The sequence below is a fragment of the Hemiscyllium ocellatum genome, chromosome 25 (genome assembly GCF_020745735.1).
Source record: "Hemiscyllium ocellatum isolate sHemOce1 chromosome 25, sHemOce1.pat.X.cur, whole genome shotgun sequence".
Taxonomy (NCBI): Eukaryota; Metazoa; Chordata; class Chondrichthyes; order Orectolobiformes; family Hemiscylliidae; genus Hemiscyllium; species Hemiscyllium ocellatum.
This window is the reverse complement of record NC_083425.1, coordinates 55,878,262-55,898,000: the sequence shown is the minus strand read 5'-3', so window position 1 is coordinate 55,898,000 and position 19,739 is coordinate 55,878,262. Positions and strand designations below refer to the sequence as shown.

Genomic DNA, 19,739 nt, shown 5'->3' with positions numbered 1-19,739 from the left:
TAGATTATTGGCAGAGTAAGGAAAAAAAAGTCATTTCAGTGACTTTTTTTTCTTGATTCTGGTATTGAGATGATCATTCTTTGGCGAGCGAGAACTTAGTGTTCTGTTGTCTTTCTCAGCAAGTTTAAACTGGTTTGTAAGAAGTACAGAACAGTTGATTCACTTGGAAATGTCTGATTTATCAATTCAAAGTCACAGTTCATGGCAATTACTGCAGGAAAGTTAACTGGTTTTATTCAAGTTCAAACTTAGTTTTGTTTTACTGCAGCTTCTACTCTGAAGAACAACTATACGCACTTCTGTGTGTGTGTCTCTCTCTCTCTCTGTCTCTCTTCACCCCCCCCCACTCCCCGCCTCCCCTTCTATCTCTCTCTCTCTCTCTCTCTCTCTCTCTCTCTCTCTCTCTCTCTCCCCCTCTATCCCCCTCTAACTTGTTTGGAGTCAGCCTCCTCAAGTTGACTATGTCCCCCCTAAGAACAACAAAAACAAGAGTTCATTATGGATATAAAATTCTCTTCCTTTTTCTTAGTCCTTTTTTTTTATAAAACTCAATATTTACCAAGGCTTTCCACTAATCTTTGCTTGAAACATGTGGTGCTGGAAAAACACAGCAGGCCGGGCAGCATCCGAGGAGCAGGAGAATCGCTGTTCCGGGCATAAGCCCTTCTTCAAGAATGAGGCTGGTGTGCCAAGCAGGATGAGATAGAGGATGGGGGGAGGGGCACTGCTAATACAATAGGTAGAAGGAGGTGAAGATGATAGGCCGGAGAGGGGGTGGGGGGCGGAGAGGTCGGAAAGAAGATTGCAGGTCAAGAGGCCGGTGCTGAATCCGGGTGTTGGGACTGAGATAAGGTGGGGAGAGGGGAAATGAGGAGGCTGGAGAAATCTACATTCATCCCGTGTGGTTGGAGGGTTCCTAGACGGAAGATGAGATGCTCTTCCTCCAGGCGTCGTGTGGTCAGGGTCTGGCGGTGGAGGAGGCCGAGGACCTGCGTACCCTTGGCAGAGTGTGCAGGAGAGTTAACGTGTTCAGCCACGGGCGGTTGGGTTGGTTGGTGCGGGTGTCCCAGTGGTGTTCCCTAAAACGTTCCACAAGTAGGCGGCCTGTCTCCCCAATGTAGAGGAGACCACGTCGGGTGCAACGGATGCAGTAAATGATGTTTGTGGAGGTGCAGGTGAATTTGCGATGGATATGGAAGGATCCCTTGGGGTCTTGGAGGGAAGTAAGGGGGGAGGTGTGGGCGCAAGTTTTGCATTTCTTGCGGTTGCAGGGGAAGATGCCGGGAGTGGAGGTTGGGTTGGTGGGGGGTGTGGACCTGACGAGGGAGTCACAGAGGGAATGGTCTCTCCGGAACGCTGATAGGGGAGGGGAGGGAAATATATCCCTGGTGGTGGGATCTGTTTGGAGGTGGCGGAAATGACAATGTATCTTTGCTGCAGTGTCTGGTTTTTTTTCCTTTGAATTTGAGACTGTTACGATCCCAACTAATGTTCATAACATATAGACTGAAATCTGGAATGATAGTTTTGTTTTATTTTATTTAACAAGTTGTGTTTCAATGAAACCCAAGCATGCAGTGCTGCAAATCTCGTTTAACAGTATTGAAAATTCATTCTGCAAAATGCAGGATAAACTTAAATTTAATAAATCAAGCTGATTATTTTTCTGCTTGTTTATCCAATGTAATATCTGTGATGTGGTTCAAGTCTAGAAAGAGGATGGACCATTCAGCCTGTTGGTGCCCCCATCTGCAGAGTATCTTCTCTAATGAATGTACCATGGACGTCCACACAAACCCCTGGAGATGGATTCCAGAGAATGCTAATTTCCTTGCCTTAACAAAGAAAGGAGTATTATTGTTATTGTATCTGCAATCCTCAGTTTCCTTCTTACTCTTGTGTGATCCCACTCCCTTTACAAGCATCTATTGACCCTGCATCATACTCATTTCTTGATTTATTTCCACAGCCCCACCTCCAGAAGGAAGGGTAAACCTGCTTCTTGCTCTGTATGTTATACCTACATCATTTTTCTCTGTGCTCCATCAAACTATATGTTTATTTACTTTGTCCTCCTCCATTGCTTGAAGACCTGGATCATGACTCCTCTCCGTTTTGTATCCAGTGTAAGTTGTTGCCTGAGGTTTATTGCATAGCTGAATTCTCCAAGGCCATCATGGGAGCTACTTCATTGAGTCCTCTCCACTGCATCCCTATCTTTCTGAAGGTATAATGACCAAAATCTCTCGCCACACCCAGTATGTGACCTTATGATTGAACTATGTTAACTTTTCACAGATATGATCCTGCCTCTGTATCCATAGTATTTATGAATGGTCTGTTGGAACAGGTTAGCTGTGCTGGAAATATTAAACCTGCTGAGGAGATGAGCTGAGTAAAACTATTCCATTGAGGGCTTTCTGCAGAACTCATGAATTTCCATTCGTTGATTTCAACAAATGCAAAGGCAGAACATCCCAGTATAACTTTCTACAGAGTCTACCAATCGGGTAAAATATGATTTGAATGTGGCAAGTGTAAGTCAATCTGTTTAATCTCAAATTTTCTTATATTGACCGGACACTTTCAAAGTCAGATTAGTGCACATGCCCACGTCCACCTGCTTTTTGACTTCTATTTCATCGTAAGATGTAGCCCATAACATTTGTTATTATTTTTCACATTTTTCAGCTCTGATCTCCAGCATCTGCAGTCCTCACTTTCTCCTATTTGTTAATTATTGCCTATTTCCACCTGCACAGTGCTGTCCGATGGCATCCTGTATTTAGTGAATCACTTTATCTGTCCAGTACGGCCCTGTAATATGTGAAAGTGCCTGTACATGCCTATTACTATCCACTAATGAGAATGACTACCAGTGATTAGTATCCTGTATGAGTGCAAGTGCTGCTACCTACCAAGACAGATCACTTAAGTGTTCAGGGTGTGTGTTTTAGAATGATGATTACACTGCTTCCGGGGAATCTTTTCCTGCTCATCAGATACACAAGTTACAACAGATTTTTTTTTAACCTGGAGCTATGAATTGGCAAATGCTGCAGATGTTTAGCAGGGGTGTGTCTGCCCACACGAAGCTTCCTGTACAGAGCAGCGCAGCTGAATGTGCAGCAGTGAACATAGTGAGGCAGAAACAGTGTGACTGAGTTTATTGACAGGTCACTTCTCTTCTGATTTCAGGGCAGGCTTGAATCCCACCAGATCGGCAAAGATATGTTTTTCATGTATTTAACAAATCAAACTGGAGGGCAAGAAGTTACATGTTATTTCTTCAGTTCTGCTTTGTCACAAAATAGTCATCCTTGTAAATTGCACAATACAGTTTATAAGTGTTTATGTAAGTTGCATTTGTTTGTTTCGTATTAATCACTTAACTGAACAGCAGATCGGTGAGGGGAAAGAGCATGAAACATTGTTTATTTAGGTTCTAGACCCCAAGGCATACTTCTTGAGGCATTGCTTAGTCATAAGAGTTTAATTTGTTCTTTTTTTTTTAAATAATTCAATTAAACATTTATTTGATTGCATTAGTTGGCTGTTACCATTCAAGCAGCAATGACCATTCATTTTGCACATATTTTTACATTTTCAATCTATCCAATAGCCTGGACTGGAGTGAAAATAATTGATTGCTGTAAACTGTTAATAAACCTTTCAATTGTGAACATCCAATCACGTTAGATTGTTTCAAACTTGGGTTCTATCTGCACAGGGGGACTTGTAAATGTATATTCAGTGAACTCAGGCCTGGCACACTCCAATGTTGTGGTACCAGGTAACTGGCACCAGATCTAGGGTCCTGACCGGAAACATCGACTTTCCTGTTCCTCTGATACTGTCTGAACTGTATTTTTCCAGCTCCATATTTAGTCAACTATCAAGAAAGGGAATAGGGATAATCCTGGAAATTACAGACCGGTCAATCATAGGCAAATTATTGGACAGGATTCTGGGAGACAGGATTTATGATTACTTAGAAAACCGTAGTTTGATTAGAGGTAGTCAACATGGCTTTGTGAGGGACAGGTCACAAGTCTTATTGAATTCTTTCAGGATGTGACAAAAAATGTTGAAGGTAGAACAGTGTATGTGGTGTACATGGATTTTAGCAAGGCATTTGATAAAGATCCCCTTGGTAGGCTCATTCAGAAAGTAAGGAGGCATGGGATACAGGGAAAGGTGACTGGATACAGAATTGGTTGGCCCACAGAAGACAGAGGTTGGTAGTATATGGGAAGTGTTCAGCCTGGAGCCCAGTGACCAGTGATGTTCCGCAGGGATCAGTTCTGGGACCTTTGTTGTTTGTGATTTTTATAAATGACTTGGATGAGGAAGTGGTAGGGTTAGTAAGATTGCTGATGACATAAAGGTTGGTGGAGTGGTGGATCGTGGTTCGATTCCAGCCTTGAGCAACTGTCTGTGTGGAGTTTGTACATTCTCCCTGTGTCTGCATGGGTTTCCTCCGGGTGCTCTGGTTTCCTCCCACAGTCCAAAGATGTGCAGGTCAGGTGAATTGGCCATTCTAAATTTTCCATAGTGTTAGGTGCATTAGTCAGAGGGAAATAGGTTTTGGTGGGTTACTCTTCACAGAGTCGATGTGGACTTGTTGGGTCGAAGGGCCTGTTTCCACACTGTAAGGAATCTAATCTAATCATGTGGAGCGCTGTTGCAGGTTGCACCGGGACATTGACAGGATGCAAAACAAGGCTTATTAGTGGAAACTGGAATTCAACCTGGAAAAGTGTGAAATGATTCATTTTGGAAGGTTGAATTTGAATGCAGATTGCATGGTAAAGGCAGGATTCTTGGCAGTGTAAAAGGATCTTGGAATCCATGTCCATAGATCCCTCAAAGTTGCCACCCAAGTTGATAGAATTGTTAAGAAGGCATATGGTGTGTTGGCTTTCATTAGCAGCGGGACTGAGTTTAAGAGCTGTGAGGTTATGCTGCAGCTCTATAGAGCCCTGGTTAGACCACACATGGAAAATTGTGTTCAGTTCTGGTCACCTCATTATATGCAGGATGTGGAAGCTTTAGAGAGGGTGTAGAGGAGATTTACCAGGATGCTGTCTGGACTGGAGGGCATGTTTTATGAAGAAAGGTTGAGGGAGCTAGGGCTTTTCTCATTGGATAAGAGGATGAGAAGCGACTTCATGGAGGTATACAAGATGATGCGAGGCATCGATACAGTGAATACTCAGAGACTTTTTCACGGGGTGGAAATGACTATCATGAGCGGGCATAATTTTAAGGTGATTGGAGGAAGGTTTAGGGGAAATGTCAGATGTAGGCTCTTTATGGGCAACACGGTGGCACAGTGGTTAACATACTGCTGCCTCACAGCGCCAGAGACCCAGGTACAATTCCCGCCTCAGGCAACTGTCTGTGGGGAGTTTGCACCTTCTCCCCGTGTCTGCGTGGGTTTCCTCCGGGTGCTCCAGTTTCCTCCCACAGTCCAAAGATGTGCAGGTTAGGTGAACTGGCCATGCTAAAATTGCCCGTAGTGTTAAATGAAGGGGTAAATGTAGGGTAATGGATCTGGGTGGGTTGCTCTTCGGTGGGTCGGTGTGGACTTGTTGGGCCGAAGGGCCTGTTTCCACACTTTAAGTAATCTATGTAATCTATAGAGTGGTAGGTGCACGGAATGCACTGCCAGCGGCAGTGGTAGAGTCAGATACATTATGGACATTTAATTGATTCTTAGATAGGCACGTGGATGATAGTAAAATGTAGGGTATGTGGGTTAGTTTGCTCTTAGAGTTAGATAAAAGGTCGGCACAACGTCAAGGGCCAAAGGGCCTGTATTGTTCTATGTTCTATCACCATAGTACTGGGATATAGTATTATTGGCTGCCAAATCTGTCAATGTCTAACACTGGGATCATAGAATCAAACAATACAGAAGAGACACACCGACTCAGTCCCAACAAAAATACTATCTAGATTGTCCCTCTTCCCTGCACTAGGTCCATAGCCTTAAATGCTACGACATTTTAAGTGTTCTTCCAGTACTTTCTAAAGGTTGTAAGATTCCCCACCTCAACTACCTTCCCAGGCAATGTATTCCAGATGCTCACCAGCCTTTGGATGAAAGCATCTTTCCTCAAGTCTCCACTAAACCTCCTACGTTTCACTTTAAAATTATGTCCCATTGTTATTGACCCTTTAACAAGGGGAATAGCTGCTTTCGACACTATCCGTCCATGTTCCTCATAATCTTATACACCTCTATCAGATCCCTCCTTCAACTTTCTCTGCTACAAAGGAAATATCCAGAGCTGATCTATCATCTCTCTTCATAGCTGAAATACTGCATCCCAGGGAACATCCTGCTGAATCTCCTTTGCAACCCATCCTGTATAATCACATCCTTCCTATAGTGTGATGACCAGAACTGCACACATTACTCCAGCTGTAGCCTGACCCAGGTTTTGTATAGCTCCAACATAACCTGCCTGCTCCTATAATCTATTTAATGGCTGATAAGTGCCAGCATCCTTCTGAACTACCCTGTTCTGCCATCTCCAGGCACCTGTGGATAAATACCCTAAGATCCCTCTGTTCCTCTGTGCTTTGTCGGGTCCTGCCATTCATTGAGTACTCCCTTATCACGTTCCTTCTTCCTTCTACCTCATATTTGTCAGGGTTAAATTCCATTTGTCACTGATCTGCCCATCCAATGAGTTTATATCCTCCTCACTATCAATCCCCTGGCAATCTTTGTATCATCTATACACTTACTTATCACTCCTCCATAATCTCATTTATATCATTAATGAATATCACGTGCAATAATGCACTCGGCATTGATCACTATGGTACACCACTGCACATTCGACGCCAGTCACACAAACAGCCTTCTACTAACACCCTCTCTTGCCTGTCACTAAGGCAATTTCGGATCCAACATAGCAAGTTACTCTGGATCCCTGACCTTTCACCTTTATCAGTTTCCCATGTGGGACCTTATTGAAGGCTGTGATGAAATCCATAAACCAACTACTCATACCCTCATTAGCTGTCCTTTAGTCCTCTGGCATCTCCTCCTGTGACCAAATATGATTTAAAAACTTGAGTTGGGACCCCTGTGATTTCCTCCCTTGTCTCCCACAGCAGCTTGAAATACAACTCCTCTGAACCTGTGGATTTGTCACTTTTAAATCTCCAATATCCCCTCATTTCTTTTATCAATCTGCTGAAGAACTTCACAGTCCACTTTCTCAAATTCTTATACTTGCATCCTCCTCCTGTTGAGTAAAGACTTGAGGACAATACTGGTAGGGACAGGTCTGTCACTGTATAACACAGGAGTACAGTGATGGTGGGTACTGACTTGTCACTATATAACACTGGAATACAGTCCTGGTTGAGGTCGGTCTGTCACTGTTTAACACCGGGGCACGTACTGATGGGGATAAGTCTGTAACTATTTCACACTGCGGTACAGTACTGGTGGGGAAGAAGTGTCAGTGCCAGTTAGTTTCTTGCTGAACTGTGAACGTGGAACACAGGCTTGTGCTTGCATGATGAGCACTAATCCTGATCAAGTGTGCAGCCAAAGTCTGGCAGCCAACAGTTGTTGGTGTTATAGAAAAAAGTGCTGTACTTCTCCAATTTCCAATTGACCTAAGGAGCGTTTTTTTTAAATGAAGTATTTACAACTCATTTCTCCTGGGTACTTACTAGAACAGGAGCAGTGATCGGACTCATGTCTTCTTATGTTCTGCAAATGGTTTGAATTTGCCTTTCTGACTAATCAATTGGTACAGCAGGGTTATTGCTCTAGCATGTCTATAAACAGGCTGTGTTCAACATTTGGTCATGCTTCTACCTCTGATATATATATTACAGCATGGGAAGAGGCCCATTGTCCCAATGTGTCCATCAAGCATATACCATTTTCCTTTTGGCTGCATAGCCTTATATGTTGTAATGTTTCAGATATTCTGTGAATAGTTCTTAAATGTCTCGAGGGTTCCCAGCTATATCACACTTTCAGGTAGTGAGGTCTAGTTACCTACAACCCTGTGGGTGAATCAGCATTTCCTCAATCCCCTTAAACTTCCTTCACCTTGTCTTAAAACTGTTATTTGATTACTGACCCCTCTACTAGGGAAAATGTTTCTCCCTATCTAACCTGTAAGTGCCCCTCAGAACTTTGTACACCTCAATCAGATCCTCTTTCAGCCTTCTCTGCTCGAAAGAAAAGAATGCCAGGCTGAGTAGTCTCCTTTCACTTCAGCCAGGCAACATGGCAACATCTAGTGAATGCCACTAAGCTGGCTGTGGTTCCTATTTGCTGAATTAACCTGGATCCCAATGAGGTAATGAGCCTACCAGGCAACACCTTGTCAAAAAAGACTTTCTGATGTCCATGTCGACTATCACAAGCACTATCCTCATCTATACAACTAGCAATCTCCTATAAAATTTCAGTCAAATGTGTTCAACATGCCCTTCCCACTTTCAAAGCCATACTGACTGTCCTTGATGCTTGCCTCTCCAAGTCGAGATTAATTCTGTGTCTAAGAATGTTTTCCAATAGTTTCCCTATCACTCTTTGGCCTGGATTTTCCTGCTTTAATTCCACCCACCCTTCTAATTTAAATTAACTTGAAGTAATTTATCTACATTCTTTGAAGAAGTAACTTGTACTGTAGATAAATAGGAATGAGTGGATGTACTTATTTAGATTTCCAGAAGGCATTTGAGAAGGAGCCACATCAGAGGTTATTCGAGAAAGTAAAATCTTATGATGTAGAGGGATAACGTATAAATATAGATAGAGATTGGCTGGCTAACAGAAGCAGAGGATATGAATAAATGGGTCTTCTTAGGATGGCAGGATGTCATGAGTGGTATGCCACAGGACTTGGTGTTGGGACGTCAACTCTTTACAATTTATAGAAATGATTTGAATGAAGGGTTTGAAGATGTGGTAGTTAAAGTTTCTGGTGACACAAAGATAAAAAAGTAAGTTCTGAAGAGGATATAAGCCTACAAAGGGATTACAGATAGGTTAAGTGACCGAGTAAAGAACTGGCAAATGGAGTAGAATGGGGAAAAGTATGAAATTGTCCATTTTGGCAGAAAGAATACAAAAGAAGCAGAATATCCAAATGGTAGGAGTTTGCAGAGCTCGAGATATGGAGAGATCTGGGTGCCCTAATACATGAATGCATATTAGAATGCAGGTAATACAAATAATCAGAAAAGCTAGTAAAATGTTATGGTTTATTGCGAGGAGAATTGAATGCAAGTGTAGTAATGTTATGCTTCAGTTATACGGGCTTTGGTGAGACAGCGTCTGGGCTACGGGCAGTAGTAGTCATAATAATTAGAGGATATTAATGCATTGGAAACAGTTCAGAGAAGTCTACTAGGTGAATATCTAGAATGAGCAGATTGACTGAAGAGAAAAGGCTGGGCAGGCTAATTAGAAGAGTCAGAGGTGATGCAATTAAAATCCATAAGTTCCTGAGCGGACTTGACCGGGTAAATATTGATACGATGTTTCTTGTTGTGGGAGAATAACACCATAAGATTTAGGAGCAGAAGTTAGGCCATTCAGCCCATCAAGTCTGCTCCACCATCAGCCATGGCTGATATGTTTCTGAACCCCTATTCACGCTGTAATGCTTGATCCCCATGACAATCAAGAAACTACCTATGTCGGTATTAAATGCATTCAGTGATCTGGCCTCCACAGCCTTCTGTGGTAATGAATTCCAATCTAGAACAATGGATCATAGTTAAAGAATAAGGGAGCACCCATTTATAACAGAGATGAGGAAACGTTTTTTCTCTGAGTGTTGAGAGATTTTGGAATTCTCTTCTTCAAAAGGCACTGGATGCAGAATCGTTAATTTTTTTTAAAAGGCAGAGATAGATAGATACTTGATTACCATAGATGAGGAGAGATTATTGGAGATATTCAGAAATGTAGGTCAATGTAAGTTAAAATCAGACCAGCCATGATCCTATTGAATGGTGGAGGAGGTTCAGAAGGCTGAGGGGCCTACTCTTGTTCCTTGTTCTTGAATAATGGTGCCTCATTAATCATGCTCCAGTCCTCTGACGGCCCTCCTACAGCCACTGAGGATTTGAAAATTAATGTAATCTCCTCCCTTGTCTCCCATAGTGCCTAAGGTACAATGCAATTATGCTTGAGTATTTGTCCTGCTAAAGCCACTAATACCTCCTTTCAATGCTAATTAATTCAAGTATAGTACAGTCCACCTCCTGAATTTCTATATAACATCATCATTCTCTACAATGAATACAAATGCAAAATCCTCATTTCAAACTGCAAGTATGTCTTTCAGATCCATACACACGCTACTATTTTGGTCCTTAATGGACCTTACTTTTTCCCTGCCTAATACATTTATAAAATGCTGTTGGGTTTTCCTTAACTTTACCCACTCATGTTTTCATGTCCTCTCTTTGTTCTTCTTATTTCTTTTTAAAGCAATTCTCTGGCCTTTCTATACTCCTTAATGGCATTCACCTCTGTGAACCTTTGGTATCTACCATAAGCTTTTGTTTTTAAATCTCCTTGTCCAATCCTTTTGCATCCTTTGACGTTTTGGTGGTCTGGTCTTATTGATCCCACCCTTCACCTTTACAGAAACATGTTGTCCTTGCATTTTCACTATTACCCTTTTGAATATCTCCTACTGACCTGATCTGGATTTTCCAGCAATAGCTGCTCCCAATCCAACTTTGGCCAGATCCTGTCTTCACGTGTTAAAATTCATCCTCCCCCAATTCAGAACACTTATTCTGTTCCATCTTTGTCCTTATCCATAATTCTCTTAAATTTTACTGAATTTGTGGTTGCTGTCACTGAAATGCTTCCCCATTTCCACATTTACCACTAGCCCAGCTTTGTTGCCTAAAATTAGATTTGGCACCGTGTCCTCTCTTGTAGGACTTTCTATGTACCAGCTTGAGAAGCTCTCCTGGACAGTTTTAAGAATCTGCCCTTTCTAAGCCTTTCGCACATCACCTATCCAAGTTAATATTGGAGAAGTTGAAATCCCCTATTGTTGTTACCCTATTGTTTTTGCAATTCTCTGAGATTGCTGTTATATCTGTTTTTCTAACTCTCCCTGACTGTTTGGGGGTCTCTGATATCCCACAGCAAAGTAATTTCCCCCCTTTTTTTTCACTTCTCCCCATTTCCTCATTTGAGGAAATTTTTAAAAGATATGATTGCTCCTTACTACAAAGATTGACTCCTTGATCAGTACTGCACCATCACCACCTCTTTTACACCCTTCCCTTCCCTTCCTAAAAATTCTAAGCCCCAGAATATTGAGCTGCCAGATTTGTTCCTCTCTCAATGTGTGTCTAACAGCAATAATACAATATCCCCATGCACTAATCCACGCCCTTAACTCATCTGCCTTATACAAGACTCTTGGTATTAAAATCCATGCCATGCACCCTTCTGCTTAATTTGATAAAATTCACACTGCTTTCTTGAGTGACTTAGTTTTCTTCTGTACTTGTCTGTGCATCATCACCTATTGTGCCTCCATTATGTATCGTATCCCCCTTTAAACCATTCACCAACTGACTCCACCCGCTGTAGCACATTTCTGTTTTGGTATGTCCAATGCTTCTCAGAAGGCAGGTGCTCATGAACCCTCTACAACCGCACTAGGGCTTAGAACGCACAATTTGAGAACATGCGGTGTACAAACATCTCTCCTCCAAGGTCTTTAACCAAATTCTTTCTCTGACCCCACCATCTCTGCCTCTCTGTTTCTCCCATATTCTATCTCTTTTCCTATTGTTTCACTTCTCCTGGTGTTCCCTGTCTTTCTGTCTCTACAAATGTTGTTCCGGCCTCCCTGCCCAGCCCTGCTGTCTCTCCTTGTGTTCATGCCTTGTCTTCCTTGTCCCATCTCCTCTGCCACCCAACACCATTCTATATCTCTCCCACACACCCTCTCTCTCCCTGCTCCATCTCCCAGCCGCTCTTTCTGTCATACCTCATCCTCCCTCTCCTTCAGTTCCCACCACCTCTCTCTCACCCCAGGCTCTCTCCCTCACCCCGCTCTCTGTCTCATGCCGCTCTATATCCCGCTCTCTGTCCTGCCCATCCACTGTCCTGCCTGCTCGCTGTCGCCCCGCACTCTCTCATTGCCACCCTGCATTCTCTCACTAATACCTGCTCTCTCTGTTTCTAACTGCACTCCCTCTGTCTCTCACCCTCCTGTCTGTCACCTCGCTCTTTCTCTCACCCATTTCCCTCTGTCACTGCACATTCTCAGACTCCTTATGTCCCCAGTGTCTGTCTGTGTGAGTGTCTCCCTCTGTCCCTGCTCTTCCCCTCTCTATCTTACACATATTGCTGGTAAGTGGAGTCGAAATGCCCATCAGCCATGATTGAATGGCGGAGTGGACTCGATGGGCCGAATGGCCTTACTTCCACTCCTATATCTTATGGTCTTATATTCTCACATCCATGCCTTCTCTGTCTGTCTGAATCTTATGCATGATTTCACCAGTGCAATGTCAACATAACAGACATTTAAATATGTAGGTGTGTGCTGGATCCAGCACTTATGGCCAGTGGATTCCTGTATATCACTCTTAATTCCTATAGTTCACTCATTGCTCGAGGTGCCCTCACTGCCTTATAAAGAGCAGTAAAATGCAGGGATTATTGTGAGGTTCACTGTGGTGGTTCAGTCATTTAGATATTTCTTTTTTTTTCAGGACATCCTTGATATAGAGAAGAAGAATCCTCAGGAGCTGGTTGGTAGGTGTTACCGTTATGCGAAGGAAGGGTGATACTGTTGGTATTGAGATTCTGGGTAAGCCCATAGTTTCTGGTACAGGGCACCGAGGTTAAAAGCAAGAGTGCAGCTGGACTAAGTCAGGAAATAATAAACAGGTTACAGCAGTTTTGAGTTTTAGAGGATTCAAGATTGTAAAAGGTACTAAAGAGCTCCACAATCTTGACAGAATTACAAGATTAGACTGCAGAGGTCTTCACTTCAAATGGGCGAGAATACAACAATGACACTAATGCATCACAGAAGTTACTTTAGTGAACCAGATGGTTTACCAGCAATTGACAATGGATTCATTAACATCATTTTTACAGATTTGTTTTTATTGAATTGAAATACCACTATCTGCCATAGAGGGATTCAAAACCAGGTGCTCAGAACTTTACTTGGGTCTCCGAATTAACAGTCCAACAGAAATACCACAGGTTATCACCTTCTTCATGCCTATCTGAATGAAAGAAGGGCAGTTTATATATGTATGTGTGTGTACATATATATATGTATATATATAATGTCACTGAAGGATGGTTTAGAGTTAGAGAAGCTATGGGGGTTATATAATTCTTTCAAAAAGGTGCAGGGTGGTCGAGCTGTACAGGAGGTGCAGGGTGAGGTAGCTGTGACAGAGAGGTACAGAGTTCTGTGCCTGGGGGGTACGAGGTTCTGTGCTGTGTCTGGGAGGTATTGGGGTTGCATGCCTGTCTCGGGGTGGTGCATGGTTCGGCGCCTGTGTCGGGGCGGTTCAGGGGCCGGGGGGAGCAAGGTCCGGTGCCTGTGTCACGGCGGTGCAGGGTCCGGCACCTGTGTCAGGGCGGTGCAGCGTTCAACGCCTGTGTCGGGGCAGTGCACAGCACGGCGCCTGTGTCGGGGCGGTGCAGGGTTCCATGCCTGTGTCGGGGCGGTGCAGGGTCCGGCGCCTGTGTCGGGGCGGTGCAGGGTCCGGCGCCTGTGTCGGGGCGGTGCAGGGTCCGGCGCCTGTGTCGGGGCGGTGCAGGGTTCCGCGCCTGCGTCGGGGCGGTGCAGGTTTCCGCGCCTGCGTCGGGGCGGTGCAGGTTTCCGCGCCTGCGTCGGGGCGGTGCAGGTTTCCGCGCCTGCGTCGGGGCGGTGCAGGGTTCCGCGCCTGTGTCGGGGCGGTGCAGGGTTCAACACCTGTGTCGGGCAGTGCCGGGTCCAGCGCCTGTGTTGGGACGTTGGTGGGTCGGGCGCCTGTGTCGCAACGGTGGAGGGTTCGGCGCCTGTATCGGGGCGATGGAGGGTTGGGCGCCTGTGTCATGGCAGTGGAGGGTCCAACGCCTGTCTAGGGGTGGTGCAGGGTCCAGCGCCTGTGTTGGGCATGGTGCACGGTTCTGTGCCTGTGCAGGGGTGGTGCAGGGTCCGGCGCCTGTGTCGGGACGGTGCAGGGTCCGGGGGGAGCAAGGTCCGGTGCCTGTGTCACGGTGGTGCAGGGTCCGGCACCTGTGTTGGGGCGGTGCAGGGTCCGGCGCCTGTGTCGGGGCGGTGCAGGGTCCGGCGCCTGTGTCGGGGCGATGCAGGGTCCGGCGCCTGTGTCGGTGCGGTGCAGGGTCCGGCGCCTGTGTCGGGGCGGTGCAGGGTCCGGCGCCTGTGTCGGGGCGGTGCAGGGTCCGGCGCCTGTGTCAGGGCGGTGCAGTGTCCGGCGCCTGTGTCGGGGCGGTGCAAGGTCCGGCGCCTGTGTCGGGGCGGTGGAGGGTCAGGCGCCTGTGTCGGGGCGGTGCAGGGTCCGGCGCCTGTGTCGGGGCGGTGGAGGGTCAGGCGCCTGTGTCGAGGCGGTGGAGGGTCCGGCGCCTGTGTCGGGGCGGTGCAGGGTCCGGCGCCTGTGTCGGGGCGGTGCAGGGTCCGGCGCCTGTGTCGGGGCGGTGCAGGGTCCGGCGCCTGTGTCGGGGCGGTGCAGGGTCCGGCGCCTGTGTCGGGGCGGTGCAGGGTCCGGCGCCTGTGTCGGGGCGGTGCAGGGTCCGGCGCCTGTGTCGGGGCGGTGCAGGGTCCGGCGCCTGTGTCGGGGCGGTGCAGGGTCCGGCGCCTGTGTCGGGGCGGTGCAGGGTCCGGCGCCTGTGTCGGGACGGTGCAGTGTCCGGCGCCTGTGTCGGGGCGGTGCAGGGTCCGGCGCCTGTGTCGGGGCGGTGCAGGGTCCGGCGCCTGTGTCGGGACGGTGCAGGGTCCGGCGCCTGTGTCGGGGCGGTGCAGGGTCCGGCGCCTGTGTCGGGAAGGTGCAGGGTCCGGCGCCTGTGTCGGGACGGTGCAGGGTCCGGCGCCTGTTTCGGGAGTGGTGCTGGGCCCGGTGCCTGTGTCAGAGCGGTGCAGGGTTCAACGCCTATGTTGGAGCGCTGCACAAAATGGCGCCTGTGTCATGGCGGCTCAATGTTCCACGCCTGTGTGGGGGTGGTGCAGGGTTCGGCACCTGTGTCGGGGTGGTGCAGGGTTCCGCGTCTGTGTCGGATGCGGTGCAGGGTCCGGTGCCTGTGTCGGGGGTGGTGCAGGGTCCAGCGCCTGTGTCGGAGCGGTGCAGGGTCCGGCGCCTGTGTCGGAGCGGTGCAGGGTCCGGCGTCTGTGTCGGGGCGGTGCAGGGTTCGGCGCCTGTGTCGGGGCATTGCAGGGTTCGGCGCCTGTGTCGGGGCGTTGCAGGGTCCGGCGCCTGTGTCGGGGCGTTGCAGGGTCCGGCACCTGTGTCGGGGCGGTGCAGGGTCCGGCACCTGTGTCAGGGCGGTGCAGGGTTCAACACCTGTGTCGGGACGTTGGAGGGTCGGGCGCCTGTGTCGGGGGCGGTGCAGGGTTCTGCGCCTGTGTCGGGGCGGTGCAGAATTCGGCGCCTGTGTCTGAGCGGTGCAGAGTTCAATACCTGTGTCTGGGCGGTGCAGGGTTCCGCGCCTGTGTCGGGGGTGGTACAGGGTCCGGCTCTCGTGTCGGGCCGGTGGAGGGTTTGCCGCCTGTGTCGGGCGATGGAGGGTCGGGTACTTGTCTCGTAGCGGTGCAGGCTTCCGCGCCTGTGTCTGGGCGGTGCAGGGTTCTGCGTCTGTGTCGGGGGCGGTGCAGGGTCCGCGCCTGTGTCTGGGCGGTGCAGGCTTCCACGCCTGTGTCTGGGCGGTGCACGATCCGGCGCCTGTGTCTGGGCGGTACAGTGTTCTGCGCCTGTGTCGGCAGCGGTGCAGGGTCTGGCGCCTGTTGGGGGCGGCGCAGGGTCCGGCGCCTCTGTCCAGGGCGGAGCGGGGCTCGGCGTCTGTGTCGGGGCAGTGCTGGGTCCGGTGCCGGGTCGGGGCGGTGCAGGGTCCTGCGCCTGTGTCAGAGCGGTGGTGGGTCCGGCACCTGTGACAGGGCGGTGCAGGGTTCAGCGTCTGTGACGGGGCGGTGCAGGGTCCTGCGCCTGTGTCAGAACGGTGGTGGGTCCGGCACCTGTGTCTGGGCGGTGCAGGATTCAGCGCATGTGTCTGGGCGGTGCAGTGTTCCGTGCCTGTGTCGGGGCAGTGCAGGGTCCGGTACCTGTGTTGGGGCGGTGCAGGGTTCAGCGCCTGTGTCGTGGCGGTGCATGGGTCCGGGGCCGGGTCGGGCGGTGCAGGGTTCCGCGCATGAGTCGGGGTATTGCAGGGTGCGGCGCCAGTGGCGAGGCGGTGCCGGGTCTGGCGCCTGTGTTGGGGACAATGCAGGGTCCAGCGCCTGTGTCGGGGGCCGTGCAGGGTCCAGCGCCTGTGTCGGGGGCAGTGCAGGGTCCAGCGCAAGTTTCGGGGGCAGTGCAGGGTCCGGCGCCTGTGTCTGGGCGGTGCAGGGTCCGGCGCCTGTGTCGGGGCGGAGCAGCGTCCGGCGCCTGTGTCTGGGCGGTGCAGGGTCCGGCGCCTGTGTCGGGGCGGTGCAGGGTCCGGCGCCTGTGTCGGGGCGGTGCAGGGTCCGGCGCCTGTGTCGGGGCGGTGCAGGGTCCGGCGCCTGTGTCGGGGCGGTGCAGGGTCCGGCGCCTGTGTCGGGGCGGTGCAGGGTCCGGCGCCTGTGTCGGGGCGGTGCAGGGTCCGGCGCCTGTGTCGGGGCGGTGCCGGGTCGGGCGCCTGTGTCGCAACGGTGGAGGGTTCGGCGCCTGTATCGGGGCGATGGAGGGTTGGGCGCCTGTGTCATGGCAGTGGAGGGTCCAACGCCTGTCTAGGGGTGGTGCAGGGTCCAGCGCCTGTGTCGGGGACGGTGCAGGGTTCTGTGCCTGTGCAGGGGTGGTGCAGGGTCCGGCGCCTGTGTCGGGGCGGTGCAGCGTCCGGCGCCTGTGTCTGTGCGGTGCAGGGTCCGGCGCCTGTGTCGGGACGGTGCAGGGTCTTGGGGGAGCAAGGTCCGGTGCCTGTGTCACGGTGGTGCAGGGTCCGGCACCTGTGTCAGGGTGGTGGAGGGTCAGGCGCCTGTGGTCGGGGCGGTGCAGGGTCCGGCGCCTGTGATCGGGGCGGTGCAGGGTCAGGCGCCTGTGTCGGGGCGGTGCAGGGTCCGGCGCCTGTGTCGGGGCGGTGCAGGGTCCGGCGCCTGTGTCGGGGCGGTGGAGGGTCAGGCGCCTGTGTCGGGGCAGTGCAGGGTCCGGCGCCTGTGTCGGGGCGGTGCAGGGTCCGGCGCCTGTGTCGGGGCGGTGCAGGGTCCGGCGCCTGTGTCGGGGCGGTGCAGGGTCCGGCGCCTGTGTCGGGGCGGTGCAGGGTCCGGCGCCTGTGTCGGGGCGGTGCAGGGTCCGGCGCCTGTGTCGGGGCGGTGCAGGGTCCGGCGCCTGTGTCGGGGCGGTGCAGGGTCCGGCGCCTGTGTCGGGGCGGTGCAGGGTCCGGCGCCTGTGTCGGGGCGGTGCAGGGTCCGGCGCCTGTGTCGGGGCGGTGCAGGGTACGGCGCCTGTGTCATGGCGGTGCAGGGTCCGGCGCCTGTGTCGGGGCGGTGCAGGGTACGGCGCCTGTGTCATGGCGGTGCAGGGTCCGGCGCCTGTGTCGGGGCGGTGCAGGTTTCTGCGCCTGTGTCGGGGCGGTGCAGGTTTCTGCGCCTGTGTCGGGGCGGTGCAGGTTTCCGCGCCTGTGTCGGGGCGGTGCAGGTTTCCGCGCCTGTGTCGGGGCGGTGCAGGGTCCGGCGCCTGTGTCGGGGCGATGGAGGGTTGGGCGCCTGTGTCATGGCAGAGGAGGGTCCAACGCCTGTCTAGGGGTGGTGCAGGGTTCTGTGCCTGTGCAGGGGTGGTGCAGGGTCCGGCGCCTGTGTCGGGGCGGTGCAGCGTCCGGCGCCTGTGTCTGTGCGGTGCAGGGTCCGGCGCCTGTGTCGGGACGGTGCAGGGTCTGGGGGGAGCAAGGTCCGGTGCCTGTGTCACGGTGGTGCAGGGTCCGGCACCTGTGTCAGGGTGGTGGAGGGTCAGGCGCCTGTGTCGGGGCGGTGCAGGGTTCCATGCCTGTGGTCGGGGCGGTGCAGGGTCCGGCGCCTGTGATCGGGGCGGTGCAGGGTCAGGCGCCTGTGTCGGGGCGGTGCAGGGTCCGGCGCCTGTGTCGGGGCGGTGCAGGGTCCGGCGCCTGTGTCGGGGCGGTGCAAGGTCCGGCGCCTGTGTCGGGGCGGTAGAGGGTCAGGCGCCTGTGTCGGGGCGGTGCAGGGTCCGGCGCCTGTGTCGGGGCGGTGGAGGGTCAGGCGCCTGTGTCGGGGCGGTGGAGGGTCAGGCGCCTGTGTCGGGGCGGTGCAGGGTCCGGCGCCTGTGTCGGGGCGGTGCAGCGTCCGGCGCCTGTGTCGGGGCGGTGCAGGGTCCGGCGCCTGTGTCGGGGCGGTGTTTGGTCCGGCGCCTGTGTCGGGACGGTGCAGGGTCCGGCGCCTGTGTCGGGGCGGTGCAGGGTCCGGCGCCTGTTTCGGGAGTGGTGCTGGGCTCGGCGCCTGTGTCAGAGCGGTGCAGGGTTCAACGCCTATGTCGGAGCGCTGCACAAAATGGCGCCTGTGTCATGGCGGCTCAATGTTCCACGCCTGTGTCGGGGTGGTGCAGGGTTCGGCACCTGTGTCGGGGTGGTGCAGGGTCCAGCGCCTGTGTCGGAGCGGTGCAGGGTTCGGCGCCTGTGTCGGAGCGGTGCAGGGTTCGGCGCCTGTGTCGGGGCGGTGCAGGGTTCGGCGTCTGTGTCGGGGCGGTGCAGGGTTCGGCGCCTGTGTCGGGGCGGTGCAGGGTCCGGCGCCTGTGTCGGGGCGGTGCAGGGTCCGGCGCCTGTGTCGGGGCGTTGCAGGGCACGGCGCCTGTGTCGGGGCGTTGCAGGGCACGGCGCCTGTGTCGGGGCGTTGCAGGGCACGGCGCCTGTGTCGGGGCGTTGCAGGGTCCGGCGCCTGTGTCGGGGCGGTGCAGGGTCCGGCACCTGTGTCAGGGCGGTGCAGGGTTCAACACCTGTGTCGGGACGTTGGAGGGTCAGGCGCCTGTGTCGGGGGCGGTGCAGGGTTCCGCGCCTGTGTCTGAGCGGTGCAGGGTTCCATGCCTGTGTCTGGGCGGTGCAGGGTTCTGCGTCTGTGTCGGGGGCGGTGCAGGGTCCGCGCCTGTGTCTGGGCGGTGCAGGCTTCCACGCCTGTGTCTGGGCGGTGCACGATCCGGCGCCTGTGTCTGGGCGGTACAGTGTTCTGCGCCTGTGTCGGCAGCGGTGCAGGGTCTGGCGTCTGTTGGGGGCGGCGCAGGGTCCGACGCCTCTGTCCAGGGCGGAGCGGGGCTCGGCGTCTGTGTCGGGGCAGTGCTGGGTCCGGTGCCGGGTCGGGGCGGTGCAGGGTCCGGCGCCTGTGTCGGGGCGGTGTTTGGTCCGGCGCCTGTGTCGGGACGGTGCAGGGTCCGGCGCCTGTGTCGGGGCGGTGCAGGGTCCGGCGCCTGTTTCGGGAGTGGTGCTGGGCTCGGCGCCTGTGTCAGAGCGGTGCAGGGTTCAACGCCTATGTCGGAGCGCTGCACAAAATGGCGCCTGTGTCATGGCGGCT

The 19,739-nt window shown here is 52.3% G+C and overlaps 1 protein-coding gene across 1 annotated transcript in view; it reads left to right on the top strand.

The window, feature by feature from the left end:
- sap30bp (SAP30 binding protein) overlaps nt 1-19,739 on the top strand; it is a 92,210-nt gene that overhangs the window by 25,241 nt on the left and 47,230 nt on the right. The window contains exon 4 of the mRNA XM_060844638.1: nt 12,751-12,793. Within this exon, the coding sequence (XP_060700621.1) occupies nt 12,751-12,793 (43 nt within the window). The remainder of the gene's footprint in view (nt 1-12,750; nt 12,794-19,739) is intronic.